At 32.4% G+C, this 20,845-nt stretch overlaps 2 protein-coding genes across 2 annotated transcripts; both read right to left on the bottom strand.

Moving 5' to 3' along the window:
• Positions 1 to 2,902: 2,902 nt before the first annotated feature.
• LOC116122591 (RING-H2 finger protein ATL38-like) lies at positions 2,903 to 7,749 on the bottom strand. Its single transcript, XM_031408422.1, has 3 exons — positions 7,183 to 7,749; positions 6,445 to 6,542; positions 2,903 to 3,733 (listed from the first exon to the last, which is right to left on the bottom strand). The coding sequence occupies exons 1-3, from the start codon at positions 7,339 to 7,341 to the stop codon at positions 3,307 to 3,309; spliced, it is 684 nt and encodes a 227-aa protein (XP_031264282.1). The 5' UTR covers positions 7,342 to 7,749; the 3' UTR covers positions 2,903 to 3,306.
• Positions 7,750 to 8,676: 927 nt separating this feature from the next.
• Positions 8,677 to 9,581, bottom strand: LOC116122631. The gene is made up of 3 exons (XM_031408457.1): positions 9,289 to 9,581; positions 8,916 to 9,136; positions 8,677 to 8,777 (listed from the first exon to the last, which is right to left on the bottom strand). The coding sequence occupies exons 1-3, from the start codon at positions 9,579 to 9,581 to the stop codon at positions 8,677 to 8,679; spliced, it is 615 nt and encodes a 204-aa protein (XP_031264317.1).
• Positions 9,582 to 20,845: the final 11,264 nt, after the last annotated feature.

The following is a 20,845-nucleotide window of genomic DNA, read 5'->3' as shown; positions in this document are numbered from 1 at the left end:
TACGGGATTTATGCTTTTTTTTTTTTGTGTGGTTATTTGTTCTGAATTGGGTTTCTTTTGTTGGTTCTTGTACTTCAATGGAATGTTTGATTTTGCCTGAGAAATTAATTCAAATTTCTTGAACATTTGCTTCCTGGAACTGGCATTGCTTCGGAAATGTAATGTAGAGTCAGAGTCAGATTGTATAATGAATGTTGGAAAGTCATCTAATTTTAATTGGGGGTTTGACAAATTTTTGAATGGGCGGTGGTGTTTTATATGTGTCATTGTCATGTTGGTGACTGGCGAGGGCTCTGGAAGTGGTTGGAATTAGTAATTTTCGGATAGGAGTTGTGCTTACAAACCAGAAACCAAGTCACTTCAATTAATCAAACATTTATGTGGTCTCAGGATCTCTTATTTTACTGTGTGCACCTCGGTCAATAAATTTGTAACATCTATGAAATCCTGGGATGAATGATCTAATCAATTTTATAGAAGAGTAGAACTCATATATCCATTCACAGTTGTAATTTATTATAAATCACTTAACTAAGTAATATTATCTCTTATCTAGTGTTTTGAAACCTGACCCGGTAATATTATCTCTTATCTAGTGTTTTGAAACCTGACTCGGGATGTCATCCAGCCACAGGGTCTGGTCTCGGGTTTGACCAGTCTGATCGGTTAAATCGACAAATTTGAAATCATGCAAACACACCCCGATAAATACGCATTAGTCTTTACAGGTTTAAAATCCAGCAAACACCATCACCTGAACCACCGATCTCCACTCTACAAAACCCCTCTAACCCCGGAACTTGGTAGCCTCCGTTCGTCAGCCGTAACTTGCGTATATTGCTATGATTGAGTTGATTTTCTAGTTGATTTCGTCGTCCAAAATTTAATCTGACACCACCCTTTGAACCACCAGCCTCTACTCTACAAAACAGCTTTAACCTCAGCACTTAGTAGCCCCCCTCGTTCACCGGTGGTTTGGTTAGGGATATATAATTTATTACATCCAAATTAGACATTAATAAATAACTTTAGAGAAGTGAGATTCTTCTATTACTTCTCTTTATTTGTTTTGCCTTTGTGAAGGTTCAAGATTTTTGTTATATATATTTATGATATTTGAATTAATGAGCTATGAATAACCACTAAAAACATCTCTTAGGAGATATATAAAACTATAAAAAGTAAATAATAATCACATTCAAATTAAGTCACTCTCAAATACACGTATTCTTTTTGAGTTGTGCCTAAGCCTAATTAAAATGGAGAAGCTTCTCTTCACCTATCTATCCAACTACTTTTATTTATTGCTTCTCTTTGTTATATTCTACTTTTGTCATTGTTAAATGAATTCAATTCACTTTTCTCCATTAAGGGCTTTTATTTTAATAAGGCCTAGTGACTAGTTAGGAAAATTCAACATTATCAAAGTAAAACCATTATATATGAGATGGATTTGTTTAAATGGTTGAAATTGCATTTAAGTTTTGTCATTTTGAATGTAAGAATCGCATTAAATCTCAAACATTCAAAATGTATTGATATAATAGCCTAAAAAATGTGTTATAATTAATGTAAAAAATATAGGTATGCAATGCTCCAGAAATGTTTATTTATATTATTTAATCAAGGGCAGCTATCAGTAAATTTTACTTTTATTTATTTATTTTAATAGAAAAGTCAAATATGCATATAAAGTTTTAAAGAAAAATGTGAAATGGAAGACAGACAGTGTAAAGATAAAAAGGAGTTTGATTGCACATGAAATTTGGGCATGCCATTGTCTTTTGGCGGTGTTTAATTGTCAAACAAAATCATGCAAAATTCTCTCGAGGGTTAAAAAAAAAAAGTTACCAAAGTGAACTATAATTTATTAGATTGCTGGAAATCTTCTCAGCAATAAGGGCCAAACCCCACAGCCTATTTTTTAAACTCCTGGAAATAGCATAATTTATCTAATGTTGTTATTGAACTTGTTAGGATCCAATATCAAGATCTTACACACATCAAGTGTGGTACTTAAGTCTAGAGGCTCTCCCATTTATTGGGCCGGTCTTTTGGGTTGGATTCTCCTTTGGGCTTGAGTTTTAACTTTAGTGCTTTTATTGAGAGTTGGATTACAGAAAGGATTACCTATAGACTAGATTAATGAGCAGTGTGCTCTCCTTGGAAAAGGTGTTACATCAGATAACTAATAAGTGAGTGAAGCCATCCAAAGGGAAAAAGGGCTACCGTCAGATCAATGTCGATAGAGTGAAAACTGTCGTGGATGTCAATTCTTGAAGGAGGGGTGCAATGTTAGAATCCTACATCGAGATTTTACACCCACCAAGTATGATACTTAAGCCTAAGAGCTCTCTCACCTATCAAACGATCTTTTGGGTTGAGCTCTCATTTGGGCTTGAGCTCTAACAGAACTCCCAAAAGTCAGATCATCTATCTAATGTCATTAATCAAAGTAAGATAATTGAACAAATCAAAGTAAGATATATACACGTAATATTTCAGTTTAGAACTTGTGTAGTGATAAGAATACACGTAATATTTCAGTTTAGAACTTGTGTAGTGATAAGAAACCGAAACCAGACTGAAGTGTATTTAGATTTGCAGTTCACACCCTTGATTTCCAGGGCGAGAAAATCACATTGACTGCAATAAATTAAAACCTGGAGAGGAGCGAGTTTTTGACAGGGCCCGACACTGCCAAGGCCATTGGACCTGAATGATAACTGATTAATTTACTTTTCCAGGGGATAAAGAAACTGAGATATCATTTGCACTTTCTGCTGAAAAGGAATATGGAAAAGTGAAAAACAGAAACAGAAGTGCAGCCACATGCAGAACATCACCAAGATCTAAACCTGACCAATGTACAAAGAACTAAGATCCAAATGATACCGGTGAATAAATAAATTTTGGCAACATATGGGCACTCCCTTTTCTTTTATCAGATTCTAAAGCATATTATATAATTTACCTAAATCAGGATACTAGGTACAGAGAATCACAGTTATAAGGCCCATCAGCACCAAGAGTTGCATCATGTGGTGAATCCAACAAAGAATCCATGTATTTGGAGAAGACAAATTAGAAACAAAACTGCCAGAAACCAGCTACTATTGAAAAGAAAATGAGGGAAAAAAAAAAAAAAAAAATCAATTTCTGCAATATTTACAGTACCCCACATCGGAAATTAGTGTTTTCTGGAATCTGAATGTCGGTTTGATCGGTATTGCTGGACCCATTTTCAGATTCTAGCATAAGTCTCACTGAATGAAGCAGCTTAGATTCAAGAATTACCATGGAAATTCAAGGGTTTGATGGACTTTCGACTTGTTTGTTTACAGAGTCTTTTGTAGTCTGATGAGCCTCAGTTGTGGTGGAAATGTTGTCGCCAGCTTCTGCTCGATCACCTTCAGATGAAAATGAGTCCTCTTGAACAGGGTCCATCCTGTGGTTGCCAAGGGATCTTGAAGAAAACCCACGTCCAGTCAACAAGAAGTTATACGAATGTCTATCGAAAGCATGGCCATAATGAGATCGAACAGCTGAACTAAACAAGGGCTGCAGCAAGCGCTTTCTCTCAGGACACTCACGCAGTGATATTCGACAAACTGGACATGTGGAATGTTGTTGCAGCCATATGTCTATGCAAGTAACATGGAAGAAGTGACCACAATAGGGAAGAATTCGCAATGTATCTTCACAATGGTATTCTGAGAGGCAAACTGTGCATCTGCCAAGAGAGAAAAAAAATTTAAAAACAAAGAAACCATATTTCTGTTTACCAGGATATTGAGGTAATAAAAGCTCATATGTGATTCAAGTAAAAGGAAACAGAACCCCAGCGGAAAAGCACTCCACAAGTACAGTGCTAAAAAGAAACAACATTACAGAAACCCAGGTTGTAAGTTACTAATAATTTTAACTCATTCTTTAGAAGAAAAAACATTTAAGAACATTCAAAATCCAAAGTTCTAAGCCTCCAATTACACCAAGAAGATATAAAGAAATCATATTGTAACATAAAACCTAGAAGGGATCGCTAAGAAAGAACAAAGTGCCAAAAATGGGGACTCCGGAACCATTCCACAATATAGAGTTAATTTTACATAAACCGAATGTAAACACTTTAAACTTTAGCAGCAAAAACTGTAGCATCAAACAAGCTGATTCCAATCACCAATTAATACCCACAATTAATTCTCTGCCAGACACAATCCTTAAAAAAATTTCTTTAGTGTATAATGTTGATATAAGAAGAATATGCAGAAGTCTACCACAAGTGTCTAGTGCAAAATTTCAAGGAAAAATGGGGAGAAATGAAATTTATTTTCCTTGTTTAAACCCAGAACCTGGATGCTTAACTAAAGAAGATGAAGAGCAACCTGAGGTCAAAAATATTTTTTCTAGCAGGTAGATTTTATGGACTGTCATGCACATCCAATACCAAATGAATATGTATAGAAGTTCAGAACTGATAATACTTTGATATAATGGAGTAATCTTCGTTGCAACCCAGAATGTAATAGAGCCACAATTGTGCTGTAAAAAATATAAAACCTATCTGTTTCATTATTAGACCATGACTATACAAAGAACAGCATATTATAAACAGAACAATCCTAATCACTCTTCTATTCTCCAGACATATGCATTATCTTCCACATAAACTTCAAAGACATAACACCACTAGGCTCAAAAATCAAGTCGCACAATCCAAAATGAAGTAATTTCCCAGCATCCGCTTCCTAGGAAAGGAAGGTATGGGGTCTTTTTAAAAACTTGATGAAAGGAAAAAAATCTATTGTACGACATTGTTACAAATCTGAGTCGGGTTTAGTTACATTAGCTTTCAAGAGATCTGGCTTTTTATGATTAGAACTAAAAGATAATTTGCTGCCCCAAAAAACACTATTTGCTTAAGATGAGAAATCAATTAATCATAGTGTTGCAAGCGCCAACTCCCTTTATCTAATCCTAAGTGAAGAAATAAACAGTTTCACTTCACAAATGCATCTTGTAGATAAAATTTTATCAACACAGTAAGCTTAGAGAGGGGCAGCTAAATTTCACATGACAGCGTAAGCAAGTAAATGTTAGACAGCATATCAATGGAACATCCAAAGTCCAAACCGATGTTGAACACCATTAGACGGCTTATGTTGAGGTTTCAAGGTAAAACTTGCACAATTTCTGAACATTTTACTTATCAAAGTTATGAAACATTTGATTTATTTTCATTCAAACCAGAACTATTTAATGAAGATGAAAACCAGTTCATCCTCCTCCCTTATTGCAATCCCATAAAAGAACTATGTTGAAGAGAGCACTCAATTTGTCAAATATAATCAAAGACCACTTGTTTTATGGGCTGCAACTGGCTTCATTGGTTCTAAAGAATAACACTCAAATAAATATTTCAAACTGGGAAATAAAATTTCAGAGACTCCCAATAAATATAGGCCAAACCCAAAGGTTCTATATGCTCTACCATCATTCATAGTAGAGCTAAGGAGTATAGCTTCCACAGAATATGCTTCACAGTATACTTAATTTTAACACACCACTATGTCCTAGAAAAAAAAGTCAAAAATCACCGTTTCTTGAATACATCAAAATTCAAAAGGATAGTAGACAGAAGGACATTCTTTCAGCAATAAGTCAAAACAAAGATTTTTGCACATTGACATTGGTAAGACCAGCATGCCTGATGAAAAAATTAGTGTCACCAGTCATACATAGTTCATGTAAGGCATTTTGCACCTTGAAATATATGATGACATTTGGAACATTTTCCATTGTTAAAAACCAACCCTGATTTGGCCAACAAAAGCTTGAATAATCAAGCACATAATCCGGGAATGACTAAATGCCTAATTGAGGGGCACTTATTTAGCCAAGATGTTTCCTAGAAATCAAGAGAATCAACAAACAGAAAAAGGAGTAAGGAACACATGATTAGACAGACACAAGTTAAGGGGAAAAAATGAACTGAATGACTTACAGGTTCACTTCACTTGATACTCCATTGGATGAGTAAATCAACTGAATAAGTAACATAAAACCACTAAAACTATTCACTTAAACTTTTGGCCCCCTTCTTTTTCCATGGAAAGAGCTTAAAAACAGAGAGAACAAAAAGAATACCCTCAGCATTCTACAAGTGGTAGATATGCCTTATCAATATACTTTCATAATGATATATTGGCCATTGCATATCATCCAAACTTGATATAAGCCTCTAATAGGAAAACAAAAAGGAATGAGATTATAAATTAATGGCGCTGTAAATCCAAGAAAACTTGTATCTCAACATAAAGAGAGAGAGAGAGAGAGAGAGAGAGAGAGAGAGAGAGATACTTTGAAGGACAGAAAAAAATTCAAGAAACAAAAATGAACATTGTTGTAACTTGTAAGAATAAAGAAAGGCAACAACGAACATACTGAGCATCTTCTGCAGCTGCAAAAAACTCATCACTGTACTTCTTTGTCGGAAAGTTGGCTACAGTTACAGGCTCAAGACCATGAAACCCTCTTTCCAGCTGTACCACAAAACAAAGGAACGGTCAAATTCATTGCCAACCCTCCCCCTTAAATACCCCAGAGGAAATTTATCCTATAGGAAAGAGAACAAATGAAACAGACTCACTGTGAACCAAATGCACACACCAGCTGATGAAGTCACAAAAACAAACCATTTTCCAGAAGAAAATAAAAGTAAAAATTGACTACCAGTCACTACTAGTACAAGAACAAGCACCAAATAATCAAAATTACTAGAGACAAAGAAACAAAAGGTCATGCTCAACCAAAAGCTGCCATGGATCAGTAATTTCACCAGTACAGTACCAATTCCCAGAAGTCAAATTGAACAAAGAACAAAGGGTTAAGCAACAGTGATAGACTACAGATCATTTTTGTAACATTCAACAAGAAATTACCAGCAAAAACATGAAATCCAAAAAAAAAATCCATTTTAGCGTGATAAAGCTCAGAAATTTACCTTGTTACTAACTCAGAAATATTATTGATTAATAAATATTACCATTTTCACTTTCTAGCTCCTCTTTTCACTAAAGAGATTTAAAATTTATACAAAAATAGACCATTTTTTAAGCTGAAAATGAGCAAAAACTTGAAATTAAAAGAACCCAAAAACCTAATTTTCATTGAAATGCTTACCAAGCTGAAATCAGATCGAGAGGCAATGGGAAAAGATCGTCTAGATGCGTTCAACTGAATCCGAGCACAGATAAGGCGTGTAAAAACAAACACTATAAACATAATACTCACAGCGAATCCTATCACTGTCATGACCAAATTCATCCCTGAAGATATCATCTTTTCTTTAAATTTCTTCACTTTCCAATATCAAAAACTAAACTTGATTCTCAGAATCCAACCAAACCCAGAACTCAGCTCAACCCTCTGTGAGTTTCATTAACACTGGTTGAGTAGGTAGTTTATTTTCTTCATACATTACATGAACTCATTGTCCAGTACCTGAGACTGTTTCATAGGATGAAATGAGAAGAAGCAGGAGTGTGAAAATGGAAGGGATGGAGAGAATGGGCAGAGCCATGAAGTGAAACCCACATGGAAAATAAGATTTTGATGAGAGATTGAGTGAATATAAGGGAGACTTTGGCAGATCTAAAAACAGTAATAATCTTAAGAGCAAAACTGAAGCTGATCCCAACTGAACAGAACAGAACTGCTTTGCTTAGTTTTTACTTTTGTTTTTGGTTCTTTATTATTCCAATTCTTGCCTTGCTTGTTGGGTTGAAAAACTTTTATGTACTCCTTCGAGGGCCATTTCCAACCCATTTCACCGTATTGGTGTAAGTTTCACGCCAAATTTGCGTAATTTTTAATATAAAATATTATCGCATTTCTAACTTATTATACTAAATATTATATTAAAAAAATATTTCTTAAAATATTTTGTTTCTTTTTTTTATATAATAATCAATAATTAATATATTTTATTCATTATTTATATATATATATATTAATTAAATATTAAAAATAATATTTTTATTAAATAATAATTACTTTAAAAATTATACTAATTTAATAAAATTAAGTATTTATTTAATCAAATAAATATTACATTTAATATAGAAAAAATTATATTTAATATAAAATGATATATATAAAAAAAAAAACAACAACAACAACACAAAAGTAAAATTCTATATTAATAGTAATTTAATTTTCCGAATTAGTATATTCTTCCCACAAATGATCAATTAATGCATTTTGAAGAGTATGGTTAGCCTCTGTATCCTTGATTTGTCTATGTCGAGCAAGAAATTTTTGAAATCGAACATTTTCATCTACGACAATTTCAACTTGGGGAGTTGACGCTTCCATCTGATTCTCAATCGATGCATCAACATTATGATCATCATCCATTATCATGTTGTGCATAATAATATACGCAGTCATTATATCATGTAATATATTTTTTTCCCAAAAATGTGTCGGTCCTACCACAATTGCAAACTGCGATTGGAGAACTCCAAACTCCAATCGCACGTTCCACATCTTTTCTACATCCTTTTTGTTTCATTGTAAATAATTTTTTTTGGGACTACATGGATCGTGAATAGTTTGTAAGAGAGTAGACCGCTTTGGGTATAAACCATCAGCTAAATAATAACCCATATTATACTATTTTCCTTGAATGATATAATGAGCGGGAGGAGCAATACCTTGAGTTAGGTTGACAAACATATGAGATGCCTCCAACACATTAATGTCATTGTTGGAACCTGACAAACCAAAAAATGCATGCCATTTCCAAAGATCATAATCAACTACAGCCTCGAGAATAATAGTTGGGGATCCACTATGACCAGCATATTGTCTGGCCCAAGCTATAGGACAATTTTTCCACTTCTAGTGCATACAATCTAAACTACCCAACATTCCTGGAAAACCATGTTGTTCACCAATATGAAGTAGCCTTGCAACATCATTAGCATTAGGTGATTTTAGATATCGTTCTGCAAATACCTCAACAACAGCACGACAAAATCTCTTCAAACTTTCAATGGTTGTAGACTCGCCTAATTTAATATACTCATCAGTAGCATCTGCCGGTAGACATACGCCAACATCCGGAATACAACTGTTATTTTTTGAAAAGCAGACAATTCGAGCCTACCGAGCCCATCCCTTCGTTGTACAAAGTAGTTATCATGACATTTCACGCGATCAACAATAAGAATGAATAAATTTTGAGACATTCGAAATCTTCGGCGAAACATGAAATCATTATACCGTGGATTATTGGCAAAATAATTATTGAACAGATTGCGATCAACAGTTTCCCAGTTGCGATTGATGACTCTATGACCAGGAATTGATCCTCTATGGATCACCTGGTTGTTTTGTTGATTGAGATAGCGAAGGAGGAGGAGGTTGTTGTTAGCTCTCATGCGAATGATTGCTTCTTGCTCTGCATCAATCGCTTCAAGATCATTCATCAATTCCTCGTCATCAATTTCATTGTCAGAAAATGATGACGAATTAGAAGATGATAAATGAGATGGACCTCCAAAATTGAAATTCATCTTTGTACACATATTAGTTGAATGATTTGGAAGTTGATTTGGTGTGAGCTTTTATAGTTGAAGAAGATACTATTCTAGATAAAAAATAATAATTCAAAAAGATGTATTGTCCATTCAAGCTTTCAATTCAAACTTATGTTATAAAGGAGCATACAACACATTAGTTTTGAACACATCTCTTCTATTTCCTCTTAGAAAAAAAAAAAAAAAAAAAGAAGCTAATATCTTCTTCATTTGTGTTACAAAATGACTACACAATGAAGTTCTTCGTACACAAATGAAGAAGACATGCATCTATGTCATATTTATCTTGATGTTTCTCAAAACCCGATTTTAGGTATAAACCAATCTAGCGATCAATTCTGGTCTCGAGTTGAGCTTGACTACAACAGTTCCAAACCCGTGTTTCTCACTCAGGTCCAAAACAAAAGATCTTTGCATTGTCGAATGCAACTGATCTTTAAAGCTATTGGCAAATTGAGGGGATGCATATGTCAAATTGAAAATATGAATCCAAGTGGTGCTTTTGAGCAAGATATTGTGAGTATTTGTTACATTTAATTAATTTTTTTTATCTAATTGATTTTAACGTTATATTTATATTGTTTTGTAGATGATTCAAGCCAAGATGTTACTAGCACAATATAAAAGTTACAAGAAAGGTTTTAGATTTGATCATGCGTGGCCTATACTTAAGGATATTGAAAAATTTACAAATAATGTTAATGCCGCAGAAATATTTCAAAGGCAAACCGGTAGGTTTGTATCACAAGAATCAGAGACTCCCACTTTAAAGTCTCCCCAATCGGTGTCTTGTGATATGTCGTCATATTCTCTAAACATAAATGATGAAGATATTGGGAGCAGTTCAGCTCAACGACCCATTGGAGTGAAGAAAGCAAAATTAAAAAGGAAAAATGGTGAAGAAGTTTCAAACACTATTGAAACTATTCAAGAAGAAAATCGACAGGTCGCTGCTATTTTCAATCGGTGCAACTCAGCTAGGGCACAAAATTATGAAATCCAAATGAAAAAATTGGCTTTGGTAGAATATCGAGAAGATAACAAAATTTTATTCAAGGATTTGAATTCCATAACCGATCCAAGCCTACGTGAGTTTTTTCAAAATGAGCAATCAAGAATTATGCAAAAAATAGCTCAACAACTAGGTCAAGGATCTCAAAATAAATCTAGTTCTTTCCAATATTTTGATGATCTTAGAGGATCCAAAACTAATCTACCGGAATACTAAATTGTTATTTTAGTTTATGTTGTATTTTCTTTTAATTTTAGTGTTTTTAAATTAGTGTTAGTTTTTATTTGAGTTATTGTAGTTTAATATTTACATTGAATAAAGTTTTGTTTTTAATTTTTCATCATTTTTTGAATTATATAATTATTATGAATTTATTATTATAAATATTAATCAAATTAACTTAAATACAAATAACAAAAAATATATATATATTTTTTTTTATACTGTTTGAACAGTGCCACACCAAATTGGTGTGCATGAACAGGGCTACACCAAATTTGGCGTGGCACTGTACATGGACACCAAATTGGTGCAAAAGTTGGTGTTGGGTTGGAGGCGTCTTTCACGCCATTTTGGTGTTTTTACACCAAAATAGCCCTAGGTTGGAGATGTCTTAACTATTTTTTTAGGGATATTTCATAAACCCCTACATCTTTTGCCGATTTCTATACCACCTGCCATTATAGAAAATAGGAGGGTGACCCCCATTTTTGACATACTGTATAACTTTTCTGTTAAAAATTTGTCAGAACCATTTAATGACAATTATACCCCGCAATGATATAATTGTGTTTTAAGACTATTTTAACCTTATATTAATATATAATATCAACAATACCATCGTGCCTAAAGGTGGAAAATTAACCCGCCCGACTTGTGGAGGGTTAAGAAAAATTACAGGCCAAGCTGGGTTAGGCCCGCCCCTTTAGTCATAAGGGTTAGCCTAGCCCGGCTCGCCAACCCTATCCTGGTGGGTTTTTGTGATGGCCGGGTTGGGTCAGCCCGAATTTTTTTATTTTATTTGATTTTTTTCTCTTGTGTAATTTTTTTTAGCTAACTTTTCAAATATCAATAATTCAATTAAATTATTTTTTTTACTAACATTTTAAATATTAATTCAATTTTAATACAATTAAATTGTAATATAAGAAAAATTAGATTTATTCATTTCTCAAAAAATAAAATAAGAAATAAGAAATTACAACAATTATTGTTTCGTTAAAAACCTTACTAAGAAAAACCCATTGGGACAAAAACTTGGTAAGGAAAAAAGAGTGCAATAATTGATAGTTAATTTACAAATTACAAAGTTACAATTTATAAAACAACTAATTTGAGGGTTGACTAGGGCCTCTCTCATTTGTATCATCTAAATCACAAAAATGAAACGATTCTATTAACGTATCATTGATAACCTCGTATTGATCCTAATGGCACGATCGTTCCCAATCTCGAAGACATATGAGGTCTTCGATCAATTTTGGTGAAAGTTTAGTCCTCCTGTCATTTAAAATTATTCCACTTGCACTAAATGTTTGTTCGGATGAGACGGTTGAGACAAGAACAGAGAAAACATCCAGGGCAAGTCTTGATAATACCAGAAAAATATATTTTCTGATTTTCCAATATTGTAAGAAATCAAAGTTGGCTCTTTGTTGTGGATTTGCTGGTAGCACGTGGGGGGTTCCCAAATATTGGTGAAGCTTATTACTCTGTAGTTGCATGGAGGACAATATATTCGTTGTTGATGCTTCTGAAGAGGAGGCTATGCTTCAGGTTCGGGTCTTCTTCGGTTATTAAGTGCACTTCAGGAGTCGGAGTCTTCATTTGTATATTCTGATGCTACTTCCTCTGGTATTTTTCCTCTTCGTTGGTTCTCATACCTGCTTTCATATTTCAAATATACCTCTTCAAAACACTCTCTTAGCTCACCTAGTTGATTGGCATATGCTTCGTCTCATAAATTTTTACTTAATGTGTCTAAACCATTTTCTAAACCCGCTAATTTAATTCTAGAATCAAATATGACAGCTAAACAAAAAAGAAAAGGAATGCGTTTCCAATATTTTTTAAATTTTAATTTCATTGCCTCTATTGGTCCCGCTAAAATTTCATTGTTTCTATTTTTTTAAATAAATCTTAAATTTTTATAATTGTATGTATGACCAATAGACTAGTAGGATAATACACACCAGAAAGTTTTAAAGTGAATTGATAAAAAATTTGAAGAAAAGAATAAAATTTTTGAGCTATATGCCAATCGCTGTCTACCAAATAATGAAGACCTCTATTATTTGCTACAAAATAACTAATTAAATTTGTATAAGGTAAACATGAATCAAACATTAAATAAGTACTATTCCATCTAACAGACATGTCTAATGCAAAAGTTCTAGGAGACATATTTGATTTTATACAAACATCTTGAAATTCAACATTTCTTCTATTACTACTAGTAATCCAAGCTAAAGAATCCCTAATTCTATCAATATTATTTCCAATTTTTTCATACAATTTTTCACAATTATTTTAATAATGTGACATGCACAACGTTGGTGAAAAAAACTTCAAATTGTCATAAAAAAGAAAATTTGTTTTAAAAAAAATATATAGCTCTACTATTAGCACTTTCATTATTTAAAGTTAAACTTATCACTTTGTGAATAATATTATAATCTTCTAAAACTTCAACAATTTTATTATAAATTTGTTGACCACTATGATCAACATCCATTAATCTAAATCCTAATAAAAATTTATTTAATTTACATTCATTATCAAAATAATAACTAGTCACACAAATATAATCTTGTTTAGCTCTACCACTTCAAATATTGGCGGTTAGAGCCACATTAACACGACAACTATGCATTTTATTTCTTAATTCTAATTTTATTTTCCCAAATAATCTTATTAAATCATTTATAGTTGTAGTTTTAGAATAACTTTTAAATCCTAGAAAAAATGAATTTTTAATTAATATTTCAAAATATTTATCTTCAGCCATATTAATAGGTTGATCAGTTACAACAATATATAAAGCTAATTATTCCCTATATACATCAAAATTATAACACCAAGTAATACCCATATTAGTTATTTGAGTTTGATTGATTTCTCTATTTCTAAGTTGATTCATATGTTTAGTAGCATGTCTTTTTATAGTACTAGTACCATTACCTGTATCAACTTTATAAATATTTCCACAATACTTGCATCTTGCTTTCTTCACTTGAACTCCATTTTCTATCTCATAAAACTTTTTGAAATACACCCAAACGTCTGATGTGTGCATGTTGTCGGTTTCGACTACAGTTGATGAACCCGCTTTTGCTTGAGATGGAGTTGGACGAGGATGACGATTACGCGGACGACTTCTAGAACCACTAGGAGCTACAACAGCATGGGGAGGAAGGAGGGAATATTATGAGGTGTATTAGATTCTGAGAATGAGAAAGCGAGACTATTTGAATCTACTGCATTTACGTTAGTAAATTCAGGAGGACTAGGATAATTTTCTTCATCATCAAAATTGATGGGATGGAAATATCTATCCATTCTAGTTTTAAAAATAATGGATATAAAAGAAATAAAGAATTAAAAAAGGAGAATTGAAATTTAGAAATATGAATTGAAAATTACAAAAACTAATAAAAATTAAAATTAGAGCAAATAGACAACGAAGAGATTGAGAGATTTTAATAAAGAGAATGAGAGAATTTGGGATGTGAGGAAATATGGGAGTTTAGGCCTTATTTATAGAAAAAAAATGGAAAAATAAAATGACTAAAAAGACCCCTCCAACTGCTATAAACGGCTATATTTGAAGGGTAAAATAAGTCTTTGCAAAAAAAATTAATTAATTTAATTTTTATTTTTTTTTGTCCAACCAACGGGTCAACTCGACGGGTTGTCTGTTGGGCTACCAATGGCCAACCCGCCGAGTTGACAACCCCCAACTCGACAGGTTGGACTAGTTTGAAAAAAAAAAAAAACTCATCGGGTTGTCGGGTTGGCCTATGAAGGCCCAACCCGCTCGATGGGGTATACCCGTGTTGAAGCAGGCTGGGTTAGGGTTGACATGCCTAACCCGACCCATTTGTTCCACCTCTAATTGTGCCATGTTATGCCATCTGACAATTTATTTTTTCATCAATATCTTTTAATATCTTTCAACAAAACAAAAACTTATCCTTTAATTTTACATATAAAAGCAATTTTATAACTTTTTTATACCCAATAAACAATCTTATCACTTAATGTTACATATAAAAAAAATTGTAATTTGTTTTCACCCAATAAATATTCTCATCCCTTAATAAACATTTTTTATAAATTATAAAAAATAATTATAAATTTCCTTTTTAACCCAATAAACAATTTTTATATTTGTTTTTGCGGAGGGAAGCCATAAACAGCGGCCATGTGACGGCATCAATTAGATTTAGACCAAAACAAATAATTAACAATCACCAGAGAGAAAGAAGAGAAGGAGAAGAACAAGGAAAAGTGAGGAGGAAGATGAGAGGCGTAGAAGAGGAGAAAGAAACATGAAAGACAAAAATTGAAGAAAGATAAGAAAGAGAAGAAGATTATAGAAACTAATAAAATAATATTCAGGGTGCGTTTGGTTCAGGGAATGTTGGATTACCTTGAAGATTACTGGGAATCTTTAGGAAAATGTGTTTGGTTAGTTGGTGGGTATGTTATATTAATATGTTTGGTTGAGATAAATAAATTAGTGGGTATGTTATTTAAAATACTGAATTGTCCTCTAATTAAATATTATTATTATATTATTTTTTAATATCAATTATTATTTGGATTGTTATAACCCCCTTGCATTTAAAAACTTAGCAAAAACAATCCCATAATAAAAGTTTGAAAAATCAACAAAGCACCCCCACCAACCCAGCCACTGTCGGCCGTCGGCAATCACCGCAGGCCGCCACAGCCGATGACCTAACGGTGTACAGAAGGCAGGAAATGGCCTCTATGTGTCGTATGGTCATTTCCGGCCATCAATCTGGCCGTTGACGGCCAGATCCGTTGATCTATCATTGAACAGCCAGATCGATAACGGATCTAGCTTTTGACAGCCAGATTAGATTTGGCCGTCAACGGCCAGATCTGTCATGATCTGACCATTTTCGACCAGATATCTGGCAAAAAATGGTCATATCTGTACATGACTACCATTTTCGGCCTTTCGTGCGCCGTTCCGGCGGCAACGACAGGTGGGTGGGGGTGGTGGCTTGGGTGGGCTATAATTTGTTTTGAATTCAAGGGTAATTTTGTCCAAAAAGTTAATTAATTTGGGTGAAATAGTAAAAGCCATATTCATGTAAATAAATTTAAAAATAAAAACATTATTGTCCTAAAATTTTATTAATAAGGGATATAATTGTAACAAAAAAAAGATTAGCTTGGTAATCTTAGAATACCTAAGAAAATGGAGGTAATAAGATTATCTCCAATATTACCAACAATAACTACTATTGATATATGAAAATTACCAGAATCTTATATTACTTAACAACCAAACGTGGTAATCAAGTAATATAAGATGACATAACTCTAGTAATCTCACAATACCCCCAACCAAACGCCCCTTTAAGGTTTGTATAAAAGCCAAAAGTCAATAGTACCCTCTTTAAAAGTAAAGAATGTCAAACATGTCTTATTATCTGTTGAAGTTAATGGTCAAAGTTAACGGAATGGGGGTTACCTCTGTTTCCATTCTAGCAGGTGGCGGGTGGTATTGAAAATGGGAAAAGCTTTGGGGTTTACTAAAAGGTCCCATTTTTTTATTTCACTAGCTTTTAAATATTCAATTTTTAACTATAAGAAAAAAAAAATATATATATAGGTAATACTACTTTATGTATTCTAAACATGGGGAGTGCTAAGGATAACAGTAATAACCTATTTAATCTATTAAATTTAACTTCATCAAGCTTTTTTTTATATATAAAAATAATAAGTTTGTAATTTATAATTTTAAGAGCAATAGAAATTAAGCTAGGAAAATGATTTCTTAAAGATTGATTCTTTGACAATTATATCTATTTGTTGTTTGTCCGATAAATTAAAGGTTAAGTTAAAGATTCCCACAAATTTTGTACAATTTTTAAATAATATTTAGTCTTATGTTAATGCATTTGAATTATGGAAATTACCTCTAAAATATACCATTTTGAAGATGCTTTAATTATATAAATGGTTTAAATCTCAATTGTCTAAAATATTTTGCTCAAATAACTAAAAAATTATGTTATTAAAGATTTTTTTTCATTGTTTTATTTGATTGATAATTTTTTTTTTTTTTTGATAATCCGGTGTTCGTTGTCAGCTTGCGTGCACCTCAACTAATATCTGAGCTTTAGATTCATTGAACACCTTACAAGTCCAATGCGTTAAAATTAGTCACAAATGTGGTAGGTGACCTCAAGATGTTTAACCGAGGAAGTTAATAAAAAGAGCAAACCTTATTGATCGCCAAGCCAACCTCATAGGGTTGATAATTTATTATTTTATTAATGTAACACCGAATAACTTCATATGTTAATCATAGGATTTGTGAACATTTGAGTGACCTTATCATCTCTCCTTAGTGACAAGATAAATATTAGGTTTGTGGGTCATTGTTTAAGAGGTTAAGTCAACTTATGTGTTGCTCTTTTATTGTGGGACATTGATCACATTAGAGGCACACATTGGCAAAACTATTTAGAAATTCTTTTGCTGCAAATTTGGCGTAAATAATAACCCTTTTGCTTTCAAAATTGACACTGACCCCCCATTAATTGATTTATTATTGTCTCAAGTTGTCAATCATTTTCAAGATAGGCAGGAAAATCTAAAATCATGGTGCACCCACCAATTGGATCTTTGTTTAATATTATAAAGATAATCCTAGACATCATGATGTTTTTTTTATTTATTACTATTACTTTTTCAGTAATGACGCCAATCAATAAATAATTACAAAGATATTGACAATTTTATGCAAATTAAAATTAATAGATTAGAATTAGATGAGCTGATAATCAACTTGTTTAATTTGGTGAAAGTCAAGTCTGGGTGATTAAAACCAGGTCTTGATAGTTCTCCTTTTTAGGGTTTTTATTATTCATTTTATTGATTGTCGGATAAGAATGATAGAAATGTGTCAAGACTTTTTACCTTTATTCAACCAAGCACAAGGTTATTGGGGCAACCCTCAATTTTTTTTTTTTTTTTTTTTAATATCTCAAAGTGGATCTTATTATTACACTATAGTTTTAAGTAATATTTAGTGGCTTATTCAAGTTATTAAGGATTAAATCTTGTTCGAGGAAGGATCAATAAATCATCTTTTTCACATGATAATCTGAGATCAAAAGAATGAAAAAAAAAATCTCTCCATTCTCAATCATCTTGTAGCTAATCCTATGTCACGGTTATGAGTTTTCACTCAAAAGCCTACCCTGATGGTGGAGAGACTCCCCCATTAAAAACCCAAGACCCCTCATTCCCTTCTAACGTGGGATATGTGATATTCTGCCCCATCCAATCCTGTGATGAGGCGTTATAAGTGGGGCTCTCTTCCTACCCATCACCTAACCTAGACCCACATCACACGTGAACGCTCCTCTTCGTGGGCGCTTGGAGAACACTGAAAGACGGGTTGATGTGGACTCTGATACCACTTGTCATGGCTTGGGATTTCACACCCAAAAGCAAACCTGATAGTGGAGGGACTCCTCCCCTTGTAAACCCAGAAGCCCCCATTTCCTTTCCAATGTGGGACATGTGACACCTAAGAATCCTTAGAATGTGATTCCAATACACATTGTCTGGAATTTGAGAAGAGGTGTTATTTGAAAACCATAATTTGATGGAAGTTGTAAGTCGTTTTTGAAATAATTAATATCAAGTTACTTACACTTATTAAAGGATTATATCTATGGTCAGAAGAAAGAATGATCATTCATTCTAAAACCAACATTTTTGAGATAAAAGAACTGGAAGAAAATGAAGGGCACTCTCCATTCTCAATTCTCTTATAGTTACATTTCTTATAACCAAAAAATCCTTACAGTGAGATTCCAACACAATACCCTTTGGATTTTTGAGAAGAGTTGTTCTTTTAAAAATGTAATCGGTTTATTTGTTGGATAATTAATTAAATAAAAAAGATAAAGTTCTCTTAAACTATTATGTGCTTAGTTGGACGTGGGGCTAGCATGTTTTATGGAACAGTATCTTTGATTTTTTACTTTTAATTTTTCAAAATACAATTAAGCTTTGAATCATATGGTTATGTATAGTTTTTTTTTCATAAAGTTTGTTCTAGTTTGAATACGTGTAATGGGAAGAATGAAGGGCATCTCAATAAATAAGATTAATTAGATTTTGATTCTTGAGTATCCCATTCATCAATTAAATTCAAAGAGCCTTCGTACAACCTAGGTTTTTTTTATTCACTTGCTTTAAAAAAAAAGAAAGAAAAAAAAGCCAAATTGTATCCAACCCATTTTATTATATTATTTTCTCCACATAAATGCATCCAAATATCTACAAGTCATTTATAGAGAATAAACATGTGAAGAAATATTGTGTTAACTCATTCGAGGCAATTATATATTATGAAAATCACTATTGCATCGACTTATTCTTAGTTTTGAGTACATTATTATAATATCTCATACGCTAGCAATCTATAATACATGAAAGAGACTATTTTTCAAATCTTAAAAAATAAATATTTTTTAAACCAGGGGACATTCACATAATATATATATTTTACTTTTTTTATCGTCTGACTAATTAACATATATACAAATATATCCATTTGTCCCACTAAACTTTTTCAAGTGAAGAAGTTAGATTATAATTGACATCTTACCTGAACATTGACAAATATTCTCTGGTATTGTATCTTGAGAAACATTGACAACCAGAATTTGTTTAAGTATAAATTTCTGTTTCCACTCGATTGACAAGATTTTCTGAGTGAAATTCACTACCTAATTGAATAAACAGTGAATTTGCCTCCTATGTTTCTATCAAACATAAATAATGAAAGTGGTGAATTTAAATCCATAATTACCAAAATGTCAAATATGTCACGTTGAATAATGTTCTTTCAAATCTGAATGATTTTTAGAAAATCTCAGCTGTGCACTTTTGAAGTTGTCATAATCAAAGAAACGGTAATGGAGAAGGCAATGATCCAAGATATTGAGCTTACGTTCTCAATACAAACATCATCCTCTTTGAAAGATATATTTTTAGTACTTCTTTTTACTTTCACTATTCACCCTAAGGACAGCACAACTTGTACAGATCAAAAGTGTGCGTAATTGTGCAATTTGGATTATAAAATGTTATGAAACTCTAGTTCACTCTTAGGATATTGTTTGCTTTATATCTATATCTGTATGGGTTTATTTTTGAGTTTTATGCAAACATCTTCATCCAAACATGTCTCGACCATTATAGAGATTCAGTTTTATATTGTGACTTCACCCATCCCTTAAAAGAAGAGTTGAAGTTTAATTAAATACCATGTAACCTTTTAAACTATCAAAAATTGTTTGGATTAAGCGAACTTTATGAAGTCTGGAAACAAAACCATGTGATTCTGATTCTAAAACAGACAATATCTTAGTTGTTGAGTGTCCTATGTTACACATACTTCAGTTTATTTAATTGAATGTATGTATTTATGATGTTGTATATTCATCATGGGAAAGGCTTTCCTTTTCTCCTTTTATTACCATATAGAATAGAGTAAATGGCTTTTTCCCACCCAAGATTTGTCTTAATGACATTTTTTCACTCAGCTTTTTTACCATATAGAATAGAGTAAACGAATTTTGCAATTGTTGGAATAAAATCTATATATGAATAATACAAAAAACATATTAAAAGTTTACTAATATATATATACATCAATAAACAACAAAAACTCTCTTATAAAATTATACTCATTTTACTTAAGTTATATAACATTTAAAATGATTTTTCTTTTCAATTTTATTATATTTTTTAGTCAATCAAGCTTTAAAGTACTTGTTTTGATATTAATGGTGTTTTTTATTTGGTGCAAAATCCACTTTAACCTAATCAAGTGAACCACACAACTGCTCTTAGTGGGTTTGATTTGATTGGACTGATTTTTTTATTATTTTTTTATAAGAGGTTATATTACAGTTGTTTTCAACTATAATTACCATTTATT

The sequence above is a fragment of the Pistacia vera genome, unplaced genomic scaffold (genome assembly GCF_008641045.1).
Source record: "Pistacia vera cultivar Batoury unplaced genomic scaffold, PisVer_v2 Contig136, whole genome shotgun sequence".
Classification (NCBI taxonomy): Eukaryota; Viridiplantae; Streptophyta; class Magnoliopsida; order Sapindales; family Anacardiaceae; genus Pistacia; species Pistacia vera.
The sequence above is the reverse complement of the archived record's forward strand: the minus strand, read 5'-3'. Positions and strand labels throughout refer to the sequence as shown.